Below are 21,191 nucleotides of genomic sequence, written 5' to 3' on the forward strand. Positions count from 1 at the left end.
AAGGGAGCAGGACAGCAAGTTTAACAGTTAAAACATAAAACAGTATAAAATACAATCAGAACATTTACCCTTTTAGCTACAAAAGCAACAGACGCAACCCACTATCTAACCCATACATTAAAAATTAAATCAGTAATTAAAATACATCAATGTAATGCCTGCTTATTCAAAAACAGTTATATTCGTCTTTAATGGTTAATGGTGCATAGCACGAGAAGGCAGTCTTTCCCAGCACTGAAGTCACACTGGGAACAGCCTGCTGGATGATGACTACTGACCACAAAGCTGAAGATGCTATTAATGCAATGCGGTAATTTGCAGACGAGTGCCTTATAAATAAAAATACATAAATGGAGCTGTCTCTGCATAGCTAATGATGGCCATCCCACCGTAACATATAATCTACAGGGATGTGTGCGTGATTTAGCCAGTGTAATAAAATTCAACAATGCATGGTAATCAAGAATCAAGTTTCTTTAACAACAGTGAGGCCGCATGCATTTATACAGCAGGTCCCCGTAGTCAAGTACCGATAAAAAGGTAGACTGGACAAGTTTCATTTCCTTGCTTCATAGGGGAAACAACCTCTGTTTTGAAAATACAAGCCAAGTTTGAGCCTGAGTTTCTTTAAAAGCGTATCTATGTGTATATTAAAAGCTCATTTATCATCCAGTCAAATACCGAGATATTTGCAGCAAGTTACCCTTTCAATGACAGTGCCATTTAGTGTGTAATGGCTAAGGTTCTCCTGAGCGCGAGCTCTAGCAATGACATGAACTTGTTTTTTTGGATATTTAAAAGTAATTTGAGGTTGTGCAATGAGAACTGCGATGTAGAGAATGCAACCTGAAGTTGACAGCCTGAGCCAGGGTAGGAGAACATGTGTTTACATAACTGTGCTATCTGCATAGAGATGCAACTTTGCTCAATGCAAATGTTTTCCAATATCATTTACGAAAATGGTCATTAAAACGGGAGCCAAGACTGAGCCCTGGGAGACACCTCAGGAGATCTCAAGGGGTTTAGACATGTGATTTTCAACATAGACACTCTGCAATCTATCAGTGACATAGTTTCTAAACCAATTCACAACCTCTTTACCAACACCCACATTAATAAGTCTGGATAACAGTAAGTCATGATTGACTGAGTCAAATGCCTTAGATAAGTCAACAAATAATGCAGCACAGTGCTGTTTTTCATCAAGAGAATTAATAATAGCATTGGCCACCAACATAGCTGCTGTTAGGGTACTGTGTCCTGTCCTAAAACCAGAGTGAAACTCACTTAAAATGTTAAAAACTGTTTCATCCGGACATTTACCAGAGATTCAAGGATTTTGCTAAAATACATAATTGTCCTAGTCCTGGAAAAAGAAAGAATCTACTGGTGTACTGAGCAACAGACGTCAAACAGGTCGGCCAAGGAAAACAACAGAAGTTGATGACAGAAATATCGTAGAGCTGTTAAGAAAATCCCCAAAACATCAGTAAATGACATCACCAACGACGTCTACAGTGCAGCGGTGAAGGTATCACAATCCACTGTTCTAAGAAGACTCAGAGAGCAGAAATATAGAGGCCACACCACAAGATGCAAACCACTCATCAGCAGGAAGAAGAAGGCCAGATTGAAATTTGCAAAGAAGTACAGAGATGAGCTGCAAAAGTTCTGGAACACAATCTTATGGACTGATGAGACCAAGATTAATCTCTACCAAAGCGATGGAAAGGCCAAAGTGTGGAGAAAGAAGGAAAGGGTTTATGATCCGAAGCATACAAGCTCATCAGTGAAGCATGGTGGAGATAATGTCATGGCTTGGATGTGCATGGCTGCTTCTGGAACAGGCTCAATAATATTTATTCATGATGTAACTGATAGTGGTAGCAGCAGAATGAATTCATCAGTGGACAGAAACATTTTGTCTGCCAATTTATGGAGAAATGCATTGAAACTAATTGTGAGGAAGTTTATCATGAAGCAGGACAATGACTCAAAGGATACTGCCAACAAAACAAAGGACTTCATCAGGGGAAAAAGTGGAAGGTTTTAGACTGGCCAAGTCAATCACCTGACTTTAACCCAATAGAGCTGCATTTCACCTCCTTAAGAGGAGACTGGAGGGAGAAATACCCCGAAACAAACAAGAACTGAAAGAAACTGCGGTAAAACCCTGGAATAGCATCACAAATGAAGAATGCAACAGTTTGGTGATGTCGATGGTTCGCAGGCTTGAGGCAGTTGACGGCGACAGCATCAGCCTCAGTGCCAGGGAGAAGGAGCAGGGAGCAACAGCTGATGCAGGTCGGATCCAAGGAGAAGCAGCAGCACTGCAGCCACAGAGCGTCAGGAGAGCCTGGAAGAACAGTGACACAGCAGCAACACACACCAACAGCAGAGGCAGGCAAAACGATGAGCAACGCCACCGCGGCCACACACCAATAGCCAAGCCAGTTTGGATCCTAGGAGGAGCAGTAGCACTGCGGCCACAGATCCAACAGGAAAGCCTGGAGGAACGGTAGCACAGCGGCTACACACCGACAGCAGAGGTAGGTGAAATTACAAAGAGCAGCGCCACGGCAGTCACACACCAGCAACCGAGCCAGAGTGGATCCCAGGATGCAACAGGAGACCCTGCGGGAACGGCTGCATACACACCACCAAACAGCTGGGCGGAACAGAATGGAGACACCACGGCCACACAATACACTGATTCAGCAGAGGAGAGACTAAGAACACACAACCCACTGATTCAGCAGGTTCAACAAAGACTCAGGTTCAGATTTAACAAAGACATGGACAAAGATGGGACACGCTGCCTGCAGCATCTTGGTGCAGTACATTGAAAATTGAAACATGCAGCATGAGCACAGTCCCTAGATACTAGGTAGCTTTTTTCCCAGTTGATCACAAACCCCAGGCTTTTGAAGTGCAAGATCAGCTGGGCTGTGTGAAAAATCGCCCAAGTCCTCATGATCTCGCCATGACAATGAGGTCGTCTAAGAAGAAAACGACCCTTGTGCCCTGCTCACACAATGGTTTTAGCATGGTGTCCATGCATCTGCTAGCACGGAAGTCCATTTCCTCCTGATGCCCAGGAAAAGTAGTGGTATGCGGCAGAACTGAAGAGAGTAGCCATGTTTCCATTGTAGTGGATCAGCTAGTGTCGTTTTAATTATTTATGCGATTATGAGATTCCAAAAATGTCTGTCTCTAAGCCTGACCCAAGTGTAAGGTTTGCTTTCCCTAAGTGCCGTTTTGGGCAGTTAGACTTACCACCTCTGGTGAAGCTGAGATAAGACTCGATGCCCTGAGTGTTAAAATGACAATATCAACATTAACCAGAAACTAACTTTCTCCTGAACAGCCTATCAGAACTCTTTTGGAAGGAGGGCAGGAAACCCTAAACTGTCCCTCCACAAACGTAACCATGGCAACTGACCTTCCTCTTTGTGTAATTACCTCACATCAAAGGATATTCTCATCTTCACACCCAGATGTGAATTGGTGGGAAACTCCAGACACCAGAGAAGGACACTGCCCCAAATTCCTTTGTGTGGACAAATGAATACTGTCTCCTTTTAACTTGCCTATTACCTTGTTTGATTAAATAATCTTTGTTAAGATACTTAGCGGGTCTCTCCACTTCCATTTGAGTAGTTATATTACTGTGTTGTTGCTATTTAAAAGAAGACTCCATATAAGTACATTTTGCAGTGCTCTTTCAGCAATGATTCCTGACATTCGTTAAGTGATGTTTTTAACCAATGCTTTATTCCCAACACTTCTTATATTCCCCCAGAAATGATATGATACAGAAATGGTATCCTGTGCTATTGATTAATTTACTAGCTTGAATGTAATGTTAAATAACTAATTTCCCCAGGACCTGAGCAAGTGATTGTTTTAAAGAAATAATCAAAGTGATCTTCAGTTTCCTCTCGTGGAACAAGAGTCCCCCAAGAGGACAAACTAAGTATTACATGCTATCGTTCTGAAATACCGCCCCTGCTGTTTAATGTATCACTCTGTATTTTATTGGGTATAATCTGATGCCATGTTCGTGTAACTTGCTTATGTACTCTAAGTAAGAATGTGTAACAGCCAACATTACCCAGGAAATAGTTTAGTGGAAGTTTAGTGTCTTTCATCCTGAAAATGTGTTTAACTGGTAACCATTCTAATATTACAACAACTAAGTAATTGTTTCCTTTGCTTTTATAGAATGCTTGAAACCAAGAACGGTATAACCGTTTGACTGTTCCATTGTGGAGAGGTATTTGATTAAAATACGCGTATATAGTCTTTAGGACCATATTAAAAGTTAATACACCGAAGTCTCGGAGGAGACCAGAAACCAAGCCCCCTGGGGACACGCCCCAAGGGGCCAGACAAACAATACAGCGGAGCTCTTGTTGCTCGCTCTCTTCTCATGTACTCTGGTTCTTCAGCAGCTCTCGGCACACGCTCAGCGTGCTCCCGTGGTTTCTAAAGCTCTCTTTGTCTTCCAGCAAACTTTCGTTGATTTATCTTTTTCTTTTGTTTGTAAAGTCATCTTATTTTCTTTTTGTAGAAGTTATCAGACCGTTAAGTCACGCAATTTTAATTCAAGAACGACCAAGTTCTTTTTAAGCTTTATTTCGTCGAGTTAACTCACTCCTCCCCACGACAACAGTCGTCGGGAGCCAGCCACGTGGTTAGTTACGTGAGCAGTAACAAAGGACAATCAAACCGACAACCCGAGCAAAGGTTAGCAGCCTATCCCTGCAAGTTTTCTTCACTAAGCCAACCAGGGGGGACCCCCAGGACAACCTGCTAGTAAAAAGCTGGTCCTGGCGTACCAAGACGCAAAGGCCCAAGCGTTGACTAGTCGTGGGGCGCCGACCAGCAACCCGGCTGGGAGAAACAACAAGCAGTAAGGCTAAAACACTGCATTGATGTCCAATAGTCTGTTAATCCATTAGCTTTAATCCTTAAACATTCCTGCCTAAAACCCCACCGAGTTAGAATCATATAACCTGCTTTTATTAGTTCTCTTTCTCCATATGAATCAAATTCTCCCCACAATAGAACAACTCAATTTACATTGAACTCCACTACATTCTCATTGTTTGGATTCTGTCTGTTTAGTCATTGTGTATGTCTTTGATATATTTAACCGCATTCATATCCACCTTTAGTTAGTTAATAAATTTCACTGTAATCACAGGAACTGTGTGTGTGTGTGTGTGTGTGTATTGTTTAGCTCCAGGTCACTGTAACGGAGGATTTACGGCTTTGATATGAAATTGACTGACTGATTTTATAGAAATGATTAAGCAATTACTATTAACTGATCACTAGGAACCTAGGGAGTCTGGAGACCCTGGGCGAACTGAAATTCCTGAAAAAAAACGAAATATTATTCATAATTTGTATTAAAAATCATACGTCGCCATATTACACCATCCAGCTTATCAGTGTGTCATTCCACATGGAAATGTGTATGAGTGAGCAAAACGTCAGATCTCATCTTTGGCACTGTCCACCACCAAACTCTCCATAAATACAAGTTTAGCCCAAGGGGGGCTGACATCAAAAGGGCCAAGTGGGCCATGGTGTGTTCGAGGACACCACGGCCTGACGTGCAACAGTGTTTCATGGTGCAGTCAGCCTAAACACAACTGCCATGTTAAGTGACATGAAGGACATGGACACCCAGGATGCTAAGGCAGTAGGGACACTGCTATTTACATTTCACGCACGTATCTGTAGCAATGTCCTATTGGTTGGCTATGTGCACAATAAAAATTTAATTGGGCAATTGCGTGCATGTGATTGGAGGAGGTAGTACATGTAGCATGGCTAAATTAGCTATGAATTTTAATAAATTTATGAGAATTAATACCCAATTATGAATTTTAATATTCAGAAAATATCAAAAATCTCTCGTTTCAGGGCACCACCGGAGTTGTTATTATCCTAGAGTCTCCGGACCTCTAGGTAGCTTTTAATAATTATACAATTATTACTAGTGATCAGTTAGTTAATAATCGCTAAATTATCTTAATCAGTCAGTCTCATATCTAAAGGGTCAATTCTCTTGGCAGAGACGTGGAGATAGTCAACACACACAGTTCCTTGATTACAGTGAATTTATTAACTAATTAAAGTGATATAAAAGGGTGGTTAAATACAGGGAAAATAAACTATGGCTGAACAATGACAAATGGAAGTTCGATTGTAGGAAGCATTTGACTCATTCGGCAGAGGAGGACTAATGAAAGTAAGGTATGAGTTTAGGAGATAAAAGAAAATATTAACATTATGGGACATCTCTGAACACAGAATGTTTGTTAGGTCTTAAGGCTCGTCGATGGCCTGCTTTGGCCTGTTGCACGGGTCCCACGCTAGCTGCCCGATCATGGCTTTTTGCTAGGGATTCTCCGGGGTTCTCCGTGTCTGAAGAAAACCTCAAGGGTTTGCCGTCCTCCGTCTGGCAATTTGGCTGTTTTCAGGTTTCATTCGTTGTAGCTGGCGAGACCACGTGTCTTGGTCTGACCTCGGTGAAGTTGGCTCGACAAAAAAGCTTAAAAGGGAACTTGGTCGTTCCTGAATTAGTCCAGTGTAACTTAACAGACTGATAACTTTAACAAAACAAAAGAAAGAAAGAAAATAAAACAAACTGAGGGCAGATCAATGTCACGGCACTTCGCGTGTGTAGCTTCAAGAGAACAAAGGCCTCGTTGCGCTGGTCGAACTCTTAGGGCGTTGCCTGGAGAGGCACGCCGGACGCGTGCCGAAGCGTTCATAGAGCAGAGCGGAAGACCAAAGCACGAGGGGAAGAGAAGAGCAGAGAGAGAGCGATGTTGTGTGTCGCGCTTTTGTTGTCTGGGGCGTGGTTCCCCCAGGGGGCGTTTCAGGTTTCCTGAGGGACTGCCTTTCTAAACTTTTAATGTCTAAAAAGAAAGTCTATTTGCGCGTATTATAATCAAATATTTTCCACAATCAAACCTCAATGGTCAAATGGTTGTACCGTTCTAAGCTAAACGTTTGGTAACAGGAAAACAATTGTCACATTATTTTTCAGGATAAGTGGGTGACATTTATACGGCATTTCCGACGATGGTGTGTAATACTTATTTCGTCCACTTGGGGGAGCTCAGGTTACATGAGGAAAGCTTAGATTAACCCAAAACAATCTTTCCTTTGGAACTGGGGAATTCAGCATTAAATTCAAGCTGGATAATTAATATAGTATGACATTTCTTTATCATCATTTATCACTAATGGAATTGTGTGAGAAAGTATTGTGAACAAGCATTGGTTACACATTAAATGAAGGATTGTCCTTAATCTTGCTGAAAATAAAAACACTGCAATAGTAACTTATTTAGATTCTTTTCAGCACTAATATCAACAACAGATAGCAACAACATGGTAACATAACTACTCAAATAGAGGCAAACATAATCAAGTAACTAAAAGATTTAAACAGTTAAGGCTTTGGGGTCTTTGGAGACTGCAGTCTTTGGTTATTTAAAGTTCGGCTGTCCTGGATTACGTCACACTTAGGCGTAAAAGGGGGTGTCCCTTTGATGGGGTAATGAAACACAGAGCAAGGTCAGTTGCCACGGTTACGTGTGTGTGTGTGTGTGTGTGGGGGGGGGGGTGTAGGATTTCCTGCCTTTCTAATAGGCTCTCTGGTTAATTTCCCTTTTGTCAGTTTAACAGTCAGTCACCGCGTTATCAGCTTCGGAATAAAAACATTTTTGTTTTATGATCAGGCTGCTCAGGGATAGCACTTAGAGAAAGCGACTTTCCACCCCCTTCTGTTGGGTTCTCATCAGCAGTCTGTTAAAGTTGATCTTTAACACCCCTGCTCCTCTCTGGGAGAGGAAAAGAGGAATTTGGAGTAGCTCAAAATTTATTTAATATAAAATGCACAAATCCACAATGTTGTCCCATTACATACACATAGAGTCCATTAAAGGGCGGAGCCTGTGTAAGAGAACTGACTTGTTTCTGTTTTAACAACAGTTAAAGCATCCAAGTGCCGCATACAATCCCCAACAGCGCAAGTCAGGGCTTCAGTTTTTAACATTACATAGCTTACTGAAACTACTGTATATGTACGCTTAGGTATAAACTGTATGCAACTCACAGCGCGAGGTGGGTCCACGTCACTCACTGGTGTCGCAGCAAAGTTGCTTTAAATGTGCGATAACAAGACATTCACGGTGTATTCCTCAGAGAAATAAACACATTTCCAAGAATACCACGAAAGAGAACATAAATTTTACTGAGATTACACAGTAAACACCATGTGGGTAAAATCTTACAGATTATAGACTTCCCGCTCCCGTGAAGGCAGCACAGAGCTGCACCACAAGTAGCTGACGGAGAAAAAATACACAGTCTCGTCCAGTCGCAGTGGACTAAATGGGCAGGTTTGAATGTTACACACCGCAGTTTAAAGTAGTTCAAAGTTTAAACTCATATTGTTGTGAATCTTTGGTGTAATCTCGTCTTAGAATTTCCAACTAACAAATGTTCCCCAAAAGCAGCTCAGTGCCCCCCTTTCAAATTATTGATTCCAGGGCCCCCCATCGTCCTTGAAACGCCCCCTGGGGGCCGTTGAGAAACACTACAGTATATAATGAAAAACAAAGAAAAAAACATAAAAATAATACAGTTGTGATAATGATATAAAATTCAATCAAGCTGATGAAAATACATTTATGACTTGGGAACTCAAGGCAAAGGCTCAGACCATGTAATGAATGTGTATATGTGCATATACTTACTTGGGCCTTTTGTTGTAGGTCGCAATGTGAGAGATGTTTTGGAGAGATGGTGATGGTTTACATGGAAAGAAGAATATTTTGAATTCAATATTTTGTTTATATTTCAGTTGTGTGATATGTCATAACTAAAAATAAAATGAAACACATTTTATTTATACAAAGAAATTAAGGAATAATAATGACAAGGAATGTCATGTTAACATATTGTTAAAGTTCCTTTTGAAACTGGTCAGAAAAAAACATGGAAGAAGAAAAGCCTCCATGACATTAACTTAATAACGTGAACATGTTCAAATGTAAAAAGGATAAAGCTAATACACAATAGTCAAACATCTTACCAGTGACTGCAGTAAAGTTTACTCCACTGCTTCTGACGTTCTCAAACACAGAGTAGAGAGTGAATGTGTATGTAGTTGCAGCAGTGAGAGATGAGACTGTGTGAGTTACTGGTCCATCTCCATCTGGTGCAGTGATGTTGATCTCTGCATCATTAAACTGGAGAATAAAGTTCACGTTGTTCTTCACTTTATTCCACTGCAGAGTGATACTGGTCTCATCTTGTCCTATTGATATGACGCTTTCTGCTTTTGGAGGAGCTGAGACAAAAAGAGCAGTGAAACATGGATTAAGAAATGACTGTCGCTAAAAGTGATGTCTGTTGTTTTTCCCTCTTACAGCTAAAGAAGGTTCATTTTGTATCCCCACAGTCACAGGTTTGGGTTTGTTGTGTGTTTTTGTAATTTGTTTCAATTCCATTCAATCTAGCTTTATTGCCATGAATGTGTTCATATCCTGCGCTTGTGTTTTCTCATATCTGTAGTATGTTGTATGTTGTTGTATGTCTGTGTTTTATGCTTTCTTTTGAAGGTTTTATTTTCGTGACATTAGTCCTTGTGTTTCTGTTAGCTTTACTTCCTGTTTTAGTTTGTAGGCTGCTCCTAGTGTTTCTTGTCATGTTTTTTCCTGTGTTTCTCTGTTCTCTCTGATTGTGTGAGTAGTGTCACCTGTGTGTAATTAGTTTCCACTGTGTATTTAAATGGTTGTCTTTCTGTTGTGGCCAGTTCATTGTTGATTTTGTGTGTGTTGTTTCCAGCGTTGACTTATACTTTAGTTGGACCTTTGGATTACTCACCCCTTTGTGTTTTAGGGCTGTTCACACCACACTACCGGTAATTTTCACCATTAATTTTTTTGCAAATAAATCTCACCTATTCACCAGGGCCTTGTTTCAGAAAGCAGGTTTAACAAACTCTGAGCCTATCCCTGAGCTCTGAGTTGACTGAGCCTGAAATGTAAAACAACTTTTCGGTTTCAGAAAAGCCGATCAGAATAAGCTCAGTCAACTCTGAGTATGTTGAACCTGATGGAAGCACATGTGTGGGGATGAAAAAAATGGAGCTCCAATACTACGAATCCCTATGGCAACGGGTAAATTAAGGCAGAGCCTCCATTTTAATCGGGTGGAGCTAGAAATATGAATGTGTGCCAACGCGGACCATGATATGGTATTTATGTTAAAACGCGGAAGTGGAGGAAGGATCAATACATTAACAAGATTACATTTTATCCAGCATTGCTCATTCATCATTTACCACTCTAGGATTACCTTAATGATAAAGTGCTGGAATTCTCCTAAAGTTCATTACATTCATTTTAAATAGGTTGCAGGCCTATTTATTTAGCTGTAACCTGAAGGGACAAAATGCCAGTGGCAATAACTGAAGATGAAAATATTAATTAAACAGATTAGACATAGTTTGGTACTCCTGGCCTGTGATTTTATAGTCACGGTCCGACTGAGTAGGTTAGCCTATTTTTTGCAGTGGAAAATGTGTTCAAACTGACTCTAAAGTTTTAGATGTCTATTTTACCTTAATAAAATTACAGTCATATTTTACATTTTGTATTTTATGAAATGCTATGAAAACACATTCAGACTATGCAGCTAATAGCCTAATGAGAAACTCACTTTTAAACTACATTTAGGCCCATTTGTTTCAGCTGCACCACAGTCATCCTCACTCAAATAGTCACATTATCTCTAGTTGATAACTATGAATAACTATGTTCTGATAAGTGTGACTACAATATGAAAGATTACTGTTGATAATTTTTATACTGATTAGTTTAAACAGTGATTTCTGCAGTAATGTAGCTCACAGTAAGTGTTTTTGTGAAAATGTTTCCAACCTAACAGCTGCGTTATGTCCATAGAGTGTTATAAAGAAGGACAGTGTAGCCCATAGATTTTATTCTGTGCTGAGGATAAATCCACAATGTGCGGAGATAACGCTCTTTCCTTACATTGATACCAGTTTGTTTGAGATAATTTTTGGGTGAAAAAACAAATAACATTGAAATCCCGGTTACATAGGCTAAGACGTAAATGTGTTCCAAAATTCAATTCAATTCTATTTATATAGCGCCAAATCACAACAACAGTTATCTGACAGCGCTTTTCATAAAAGAGCAGGTCTAGACCGTACTCTATGATGTTATTTAAAGAAGCGCAACAGTTCCCACCAAGAGCAAGCACTATGCGACAGAGGCAAGGAAAAACTTCCTTATAAGAGGCAGAAACCTCGAGCAGAACCATGGCTCAGGGTGGGCGGCCATCTGCCTCGACCGGTTGGTGGTGAAGGAGAGAGAGGGGGAGATAGAGAGGGAGAGGGCAAGAGAGGAACAGAGAGAAAAAGAGGGATGGAAGGAGAGAGAGAGGGGAGGGAGGCAGCCTACACAATATAAACACACAGAGGTACAGACAGTAAAGGTGATGTTGCTATAGACTAAATGAAAAATGGTATAGATATTTATAGTAGTGTTAATGATAACAATGATTATAATAACAATAATAATAATAATAGGACTAGTAACAATAGTTGTTGGCTGGGTGTCGAGCAGGAACACGGGGGCAGCAGGTGACCCGCAGCCACAGATCCAGACTCAGAGCCAGAAAACCTGCAGGAAGTGATAGGAGGAGAGACGAGAGGGACGAGAAAGCACAAGACTACCGGAAAGGGGAGAAGTTGTGTTAGTAACATGCAATAATGGGTTGAGGCTGTATACACAGGGAGGGGAAGTAGAGGAGAGAGGAGCTCAGTGCATCATGGGAAATCCCCCGGCAGTCTAGGCCTATAGCAGCATAACTAAGGGATGGTTCAGGACTAACCTGAACGGACTTTTTCGAGCAGCCTGATAATAAGGAATTGCAGTAATCCAGCCTAGAAGTAACAAATGCATGGACTAGTTTTTCTGCATCATTTTTAGACAGGATGTTCCTGATTTTCGAAATATTACGTAGGTGAAAAAAGGCGGTCCTTGAAATTTGCTTAATGTGAGACTTAAACGACATGTCCTGATCAAAGATAACTCCAAGATTCCTTACAGTGGTGCTGGAGGCCAGGGCGATGCCATCAAGGGAAACTATATCTTTAGATAATGCGTCACAGAGGTGCTTAGGCCCCAGAACAATAACTTCAGTTATATCTGAGTTTAACATTAGAAAATTACAGGTCATCCAGGTTTTAACATCCTGAAGGCACATTTGAAGTTTAGCTAACTGATGAGTTTCATCTGGCTTGATCGATAGATATAACTGAGTATCATCTGCATAACAATGAAAGCTTATGGAATATTTCCTGATAATATTGCCTAAAGGAAGCATATATAAAGTGAAGAGGATTGGTCCGAGGACAGATCCTTGTGGAACTCCATGACTAACTTTGGCACGCATGGAGGACTCATCGTTAACATGTACAAACTGAAATCGATCTGATAAATAGGACTTAAACCAGCTTAGAGCGGTTCCTTTAATGCCAATGAAATGTTCCAGTCTCTGCAATAGGATCTGATGGTCAATGGTATCAAATGCAGCACTAAGATCTAATAAAAACAGTACAGAGACAAGTCCTTTGTCTGATGCAATAAGGACGTCATTTTCACCAGTGCTGTCTCTGTGCTATGATGAGCTCTAAATCCTGACTGAAAATCCTCAAATAAACTATTGCTCTGTGGAAAGTCTGGCTACAGTGCTGAAAAGAAACCTGGGGTTGCTCCTATTTTCCTCTATTAAAGACGAGTAGTACGCTGCTCTGGCATTACGGAGGGCCTTCCTATAAGTTTTAAGACTATCTTGCCAAATTAAACGAGAATTTTCCAGTTTGGTGGAATTCCTCTGAAGTTTCTGCGATATTTGCTTTAATTTGCGAGTTTCAGTATTATACCATGGAGCTAACCGTCTTGGTTTTATTATTTTCTTTTTTAGAGGGGCTACAGAGTTGAGTGTCATTCGCAGCGAGCCTGCAGCACTATCAACAAGATGATCGATTTGGGAGGGACTGAAATTAGCATAGGAGTCCTGTGTCATTTGTTAGTCCTGAGTCCTGTGTTACTTTGTGACTTGATAATGAATTTAGAGCTGATGGAATCGCATCCTTAAATTTAGCTATGGCACTATCAGTCAGACATCTTGTATAGAAATTTTTGCCCAATGGCGTGTAGTTCAGCAATACAAACTCAAAAGTTATCAAACAGTGGTCGGATAAAGAGGGATTCTGTGAGAACACTATTAAATGTTCAGTTTCAATACCATACACCAGAACAAGGTCGAGGGTGTGGTTAAAACAGTGAGTCGGTTCATGAACACTCTGAGAGAAGCCAATGGAATCTAACAGAGAGATAAACGCAGTACTAAAGCTGTCATTCTCAACGTCCACATGAATATTAAAAGGACTAAAGTTGACAAAAACTCTGCAAATTCAGATAAGAATTCAGAGCACGGACTAGGTGCGCGGTACGCTATAACGAAAAGGTTGCAGTGATTTCCAACTGGGGTGCGAAAGACTAAGAACAAGGCTTTCAAATGAGTTATAGTTTAGTTTAGGTTTAGATCTGATTAGTAGGCTAGAGTCAAAGATAGCTGCAACTCCACCTCCTCGGCCTGTGCCTCGAGGAATGTGAGTATTAGTATGACTGGGAGGGATGGATTCATTTCGGCTAACATATTCTCCATCACCCAGCCAGGTTTCAGTAAGACAAAATAAATTAATATCATAATCTGATATTAGTTAATTTACTAGTACACCTTTAGAAGAGAGAGATCTGATACATTTATTTTTCCTATTAGTTTGCACTATTTCTCTTGTGGTTTTAATTTTTATGAGGTTTTTATGTACAGCTCCTCTTTTGTTTAACTTTTTAAATAATTTCGATGGTCGGGGGACAGACACCGTCACTATAGGATTTTCATGGATGCCGTGACGACATGCAGCTATACATGTCGTCACTGGTCAGATTTGGCAGGGGTGCAGAGAAAACTACAGTGCCCGACATTGTTTTTGCATATGTACACACCGACTCAACATTAATCTTAGTGACCTCCGATTGGCTTAACAGGGAGTCATTACCGCCGACGTGAATAACAATCTTACTGTATTTATGTTTATCCTTAGCCAGCAGTTTCAAATAAAACTCAGTGTCCCCTGCTCTGGCCCCAGGGATGCGCTTAACTATGGCCGCTGGCTTTGCTAACTTCACGTTTCTCAAAATGGAGCTGCCAATGATCAGAGTTGGTTTCTCAGCGGGTGTGTCGGTGAGTGGGGAAAATCTGTTAGAGACGTGAACAGGTTGATGATAATCTGTGGGCTTTGAATGCTTACGACTATTCCTCCTTCGGACAGTCACCCAGCCCCCCCTTCCTGGCTGCACAGGAAATCCTGGAGGACGGCTACCAGAGGCTACCTCAGGCCGTTCTGCACCGACTACCGGGGACTGGCTAGCTACAGTAGCTAAAGACTGATCTACCAAGGTGCGGAGCCGGACTTCTAAATCACTGAGCCTCACCTCCATGTCTATAAATAAACTACACTGGCAGGCAGGAGGCAGAAGCCATTGCTAGCTGCTGAGCTAAAGTCGCTAAAGGCTAAGCTAAAGTACTGTAGTGTCAGCTACCAAAACTTTTGAAAACAACTATGAGATTAAACAGCAGTCACTAAAGATGGAAAGAACTGTGAGTGCTTAGGCAAAATTACTGTAAGAATAAGTGTTTAGCGGACAGTTGGCCGCTGTAATCTAACAAATTAAACTGGTATTTAGTGAGCGCAGCACAACACGGTACCAACACACAAGCACCGGAAACGGAAATGAGTCGACACGCTTACCGCAGTACGTCAGCAACCTCGTGATTCAATATGTGCTTTGATATTGACAGTGTGAATGAGGAAATGTCAGAACTTCAGGCTCTGCAGGAGGGGAGGAGTCAGAGTGAAACTTATCTGATCTTGGTCTCTTAAACTGAAAACCCTTTACTTTATATGACAACCGTTATGTACTCCACAATTTATGAAGAATAACGTCACAAAAGTTAAATTTATCATTCTCAATGTAAAAATTATTACAGTGGCTCGCAAAGTAGATACAGAGTATAGAAATAAATATTTTACCGGTAACTGCAGTAATGTTTACTCCACTGCTTCTGACGTTCTCAAACACAGAGAAGAGAGTGAATGTGTATTTAGTTGCAGCAGTGAGAGATGAGACTGTGTGAGTTACTGGTCCATCATCATCTGGTGCAGTGAGGTCGATCTCTGCACCATTAAACTGGAGAATAAAGCTGATGTTGTTGTTCACTTTATTCCACTGCAGAGTGATACTGGTCTCATCTTGTCCTATTGATCTGAAGTTTTCAGTTTTTGAAGGAGCTGAGACAGAAGGAGAGAAGTAAATTAATTTATTAAGCAACTTTGTGTGAAAAATTCACACTCAGTCTGGCTATTAAGGTCATTCCATTTTGTATCCCATTGTTAACAAAACCTAATGGTGCCTATGAGAGATACATATTTGTATTAGCAAGAATGTTGTGTCACATTTTATACCTAACCACATCATTGTGTTTCACAAGACATGTAATGAACAATAAATCGAGAATTAAAAATTCATAGGACTTGAATATGGATAACTAACTAGGGGGAAATAAATAAGTTGAATGTGTTGGCCAATACAGGATTTGATTTGAAGTACAGAAGCAGGACAGTTTTACACAGTCACACTGAGTTTATTTAAGATTTGTTGACTGTTTGATGCAACACACATAATGTACTTCATGCATCATGTTGACATAATCACTGATGTAACTGCTATTCCCAAATGATACATCACCAATTACAAATCAGTCGTCTGTTGAAGTTTTATAGATGAAAAACAGTCATATCTTTAGGAACTTAAATTTAAATACCGTGCTGATTTGACATGATCACTAGATTTTCGCAGGATTATCTGCTGTAAATAACCTTCTGAACAACATTTAGCAGAAGTAAAAAAAGTAAAAAAATACAGAACATTCTTAGTTCTGCCTTAACAGACTTAACAAATCTAAAATCAGTTTTGATTTTGTTTGTAAAGGTACGATATATAATGGCTAATGTTGCAACAATAAATCTCTATACAGTACGTGAGTAGAAAATTTAAATTTAAAAATGTAATAAATAAGATACATTACTAGAGTAACAGATGAACGGGAAAGTGAGGGAGCAGCTATCATCTGACCACTGTCCTGAGTATGTGAATGTTGTGGTGACACACTGCTTTTTGCTTTGTAGTTGCCCACTGAACCAGTTTTCAAATAGAGAGGTGCTCCCATCAGACCACAGTTGTTCCCAGTGCAGACCGATCCACACAGCATGCCCAGCTGCCAGGTTTGTGATGATGTCATTTTCTGTGCGATTTTGTATTCTGTAAGAGAAACAGTAGCATATACACATCAAGGGTAAGTATAACTGAAGAACTAACAGACGGAACATATCTGACAGTGCAATACATTGTTTCTGATTATTGGGAGACATAATATTAAATCTCATGTGATTATTTAAGAATTTGCTAACGTGTTCAGCCACCTGGACAACGTAGCTGTTTATTAACATCTTAAAATCAGTGCAACATAATCACCTTACAATCAAGATATACTTCAAGTAATATACTTAGATCACTAAAACTGCTCATCATCATCATCTCCTCCATCCATCCCTTACTTGACTCCAAGTGCTTTGCAGTCATAAAACCAAGTTTTATTAATTTTAGACTTCCTGGGGGCGCGGCTACACTGCTGACCTGACTGTGTGTCACCGCTAGTACTTTTAATGTTATTAGTGTGTTGTAGTTGTTTGTTTTTTAGACTTTGTCCCTAATGTTGTGTTGTTTAAGCGTTCAACGCAGTCATCCCAGACAAGACCGAAGTTTGGATTACACCCACTATTACTACGAGGGGCTACCAGTAGAGTTTCAGGAGCGGAACTGCTGTTAGATCCCGAGTTACCCCTGCTCAGGAGGTACTGGACCAGCTCTCTGTCTTATTGTGCATTCAGACCAAACGCGAATTTAATCCTTGCGACGCTTTCCTCCCCGTGAGTAGATTCGCTGAAAGTGTTCACACAAAACACGAGAAGGTGATTAGAACCCGCAAAAATTCTCTCGAGTTGGAAATTTTCAACTCACGCAAAGGCCTTTGTGTCGCTCCACCCGGAGCCACCTGTAACCCGGATTCTATGAGTATAGGCGCAGCCCTGTTAGGCTATTGGGTTTACCCCTTCTGCGCGCCTGCGCATCACCGAAAATTTTAGTCATCGCACAGCGTGGGCCTCTCCTATGTCTGCACCTTGTGTATATATACGGGGGAATGAGCAGGTGGCAGCCGGCGGAGGCCGGGGAGCTCTCTGACGAGGCCGCCGATGGATGGCAGAGAGGTGGCGGCGGAGCCCCCTTGAGGCTGGGATCACCCTCATGAAGGCCAGGGTCAATGTTCTCTGAAGGTTGGAACGGGGGAAGAGGAGAGCGGCTGGGGGACATGTGGGGGGAGAGGGCGGAGTCTTCTGACTCCTGCTTCTCCTACTGTGCTCACATCAGGGATGAAGATCCCCCAGCAGGATGAAGCCCGTCTTGCAGACCTCGCACAGCCGGACGGAGGACACAGCCGGCAGGTAGGAAGGCATCGTTCTTCTCGCTGCAGGCAGATTACTCTCTTCTTCTTTTGTCTTCTATGCTCTTAGACTTCAAGCTTAGTGCTGAAGACAACAGGGAGCCGAAGGCTGGGTCTCACCGTTGTGTGTGTATATATACAAAAGGTGTGGATGTAGGATTGGCCCACACTGTGAGTAGGCGTAGACTGAAATTCTCAGTGCCGCGCAGACGCGCGGAAGGGGTAAAACCAATACCGATAGCCTTAGAGGGCAAAGCCTACACAAAACAGAACAGACATAGAATAGAATATACTTTTCCCCCTAGGGGTACTTTGTCATGGACTCAAAAGTGCGTAGTGCATAGTAGTAGCTGCCCTTAGAAACAGTAAACAGTAATAGTAATCACCTCATGCCTGCCTGTATTTCAACCCCGGTTCTCCATGCCATCCTCGCTTGATCGTCGTTGCTCCATACCTGGTGCCACCTCCGTGTTCAGGCTTTTCATTTTCAGTTTCTTGTTTTTTCACATTTTCCCTGTGCTTTGTCGCCATCACCTCTAACCCTGTCTCTCTGTCTGTTTCCCTCCCAGGTACACTCACCCTTGTCCTCCGTTCAGTCGGCTGGGCTCATCCACCGGCCCTCTCCTCCTCAGACTACCCCCACAGCGTCCTCCCTGTTCTCCCACCGCTCCTCGCTTCCTCGGCCCCAGTGTTCCCCGGCTCCCTGGCCCCCAGTCTTCGTGGTTCCCCGTGCCTGTGTTTCCCCGACATCCACCTCTCCCTCCACTCCAGTCCCTCTACCCCTTTATCCCTCAATAAACCTCCTTCCCTCAGATTGCTGCTTTTGGGTCCTCTCTGTCCCCACACCACACAACCTCATAACACCATAGATATGGACTGGCAGGTTTCTCCACAGGTTAGGGGCAGCTGCACTAAAGGCTCAATCTCCTCTGGTTTTAAGTCTGCTTCTGGGTCCATCCAGGAGGAGGAGATTGGTGGATCTCAACACTCTAGCTGGAGTATGAACATGAAGAAGTTCTGTTAAGTACAATGGAGCCAATCCATTAAGGCATTTAAAAGTAAAAAGTAAGATTTTAAAATCAATCCTGTAATGAACAGGAAGCCAGTGGAAGGAGCGCAACACAGGTGTGATGTGGTCCCTAACTATACTAACTGTAGGCGCTGAATAGATGACTTGTCTAAGCCCACATATAAGGAGTTGCAATAGTCAAAGCGGGAAGTTATAAAAGCATTTATCCCCCTCTCAAAATCTTTAGGAGGGAGATAGGCTTTTACCTTGGCTATACTGTAGTTCTCAACTGGAAAAAGCAGGATCTAACAGTGGCGGATATCTGTTTATCAAATTTAAATGCACTGTCCAATACAACACCAAGACTCCTCACAGTTGAGCGGTTATTTGAACTCAAAGGGCCGAGAGAATCTACATCAAGCAGTTCAGGGTGTCCAAACACTATGATCTCTGTCTTTTTTCTGTTTAGGTTGAGGAAGTTTAGGTTCATCCACGTTTTGATGTCCTTCATACAGTCAAGCAGGAGGTGCAGTGAGCCCTTAGTTTTTACATTCAGGAGCAAATCAATTTGAATATCATCTGCAAAACAGTGGAAAGAGACCTCATACCCCTCAAAAATGGAGGCCAGCAGCAGCATATACAAAGAAAAGATGATGGGGCCTAAGACAGAACCTTGAAGCACACCACAAGTAAATGGGGCCATCTCAGAGGAATAATCACTGAGGTGGACAGAGAAACTCCTATCTGTTAGATAGGACTGAAGTAATAACTTTTTATTCCCACACAATTTTCCAGCCGTGACAAGAGGATTGAGTGGTCTAAGATTGACTGGCTAAGCACTAGAGACTCCTGAGTCAGCAGTTAAAATCAAGTCAGTAAAAACTCTTAAAAGGGCCGTTTCAGTGCTTTGACGAGGTTTGAAGCCGGACTGGAACTTTTCATAAACATTATTATCAATTAAAAATGTGTGCAGCTGGGTAAAAACTACTTTCTCCAGGACTTTAGATAAGAAAGACAGTTTAGAGATGGGCCTGAAGTTAGAAAGAACAGAGGGGTCAAGATTTTCCTTTTTAGCAGGAGCTGTACAACAGCATGTTTAAAGACGGAAGGAAGATAACCAGAGATAAGACAGGTATTTATCACGTCATGACAAAATACATGGTCCAACGGTATCAAAGACTTCTCTAATCAGACGAAAGGGAATGCTGTCTGAGTGACAACTTGTGGGCTGCAGATGATGGACCACCTCAGATAGGGAGGATTGATATGGGCTCAAACTGATCTAGAACCGCAAGGCAAATAGGAGGAATAGAGGGATCATGGTCAGAGGACGTGGTTACAGAAGATCAAAGAGCAAAAAGAATTTTAGGAAAGAGTCACATAGGTGTTAATAATATATAGGTGTAATAGGAGCAGAGCTTCGGAGATTTGTAATGGTGTTAAATATATTAAAAAGAACCTGAGGCCTGTGACAGTTGTTAGAGACCAGCTTAGAAATAAAATCAGATTTTGCAGATTTTACAGCTCTCAGATAGTCAGATAGATATTGCTGTAGGATTTCATATGACACTCTGAGTTTATCTTTCTTCCACCTTCTCTCAGCTTGCCGACATGCACGTCTGATCGCATGGGTGGTGTCATTTAACCAGGGCTCTGAAAGTGCTTTAGTGTGTTTCATCCTCAAAGGAGCTACAGAGTCCAAGATGTTTGTGCAGGTTGAATTAAAAAGAGTAATAAGTTCACCAGTACCAGTAGCATCACCTCCATCCAAGTTATAGAGCACAGAGTCTTTGAAAGCAGCAGAGAACTGTTCCGGGGTTTGACTGTGACCACAGAAAATGGGATTGTAATCATAAATAAAACAGGTAAGTGATCTGAAATACATACGTTACAGATTTCATTTACATGAACACAAGCCATGAGATAGCACAAGGTCTAATGTGTGTTCCTTTTCATGTGTTGCGCCGGACATCGATTGAGTGAGATTAAAAGAGTTAAGAAGATTTAAGAAGTCTTTAACCATAGGTTTGCTTTCACAGCATACATGTAAATTAAAGTCACCATAAATTATAAAATGGTCGTAGTTTAACCTGATACCTGCGATAAAATCAGCAAACACTTGCATAAAATCCGTCTTGAATTTTAGTGGAAGATACACAACTGCACACAGCGTCGGAGATGAGGCGTTTAATTCAAACAGCTGCAGCTCAAAGCTAGAATAGGTGACAGATGCAGACAGCCAACACTGGAAGGTGGATTTAAACACAGTGGCAAGCCCCCCACCTTTGACAGTGGTCCAAGGAGAGCTAAATGTACAGTTTGAGGGAGAAGCTCAGAAAAGGAAGCAGACTTGACTCACCAACAAGAACTGGGCCATACAAAGAGTTAAATCCAAACTGTCTGGTTTTGAAGCACGTTGCAGTGTGCG

The 21,191-nt window shown here is 41.6% G+C and overlaps 1 protein-coding gene across 1 annotated transcript in view; it reads right to left on the minus strand.

Annotated features, from left to right (window-relative positions):
- LOC119912223 overlaps nucleotides 1–21,191 on the minus strand; it is a 359,916-nt gene that overhangs the window by 1,385 nt on the left and 337,340 nt on the right. Inside the window, exons 34-37 of the mRNA XM_038731318.1 lie at nucleotides 16,282–16,514; nucleotides 15,227–15,484; nucleotides 9,125–9,382; nucleotides 8,787–8,792 (exon numbers count right to left, since the gene is read on the minus strand). Of these exons, the coding sequence (XP_038587246.1) occupies nucleotides 8,787–8,792; nucleotides 9,125–9,382; nucleotides 15,227–15,484; nucleotides 16,282–16,514 (755 nt within the window). The remainder of the gene's footprint in view (nucleotides 1–8,786; nucleotides 8,793–9,124; nucleotides 9,383–15,226; nucleotides 15,485–16,281; nucleotides 16,515–21,191) is intronic.

The sequence above is a fragment of the Micropterus salmoides genome, unplaced genomic scaffold (assembly GCF_014851395.1).
Source record: "Micropterus salmoides isolate LMB-PRFRI ecotype aquatic unplaced genomic scaffold, ASM1485139v1 Ms_hic_scaffold_2, whole genome shotgun sequence".
Classification (NCBI taxonomy): Eukaryota; Metazoa; Chordata; class Actinopteri; order Centrarchiformes; family Centrarchidae; genus Micropterus; species Micropterus salmoides.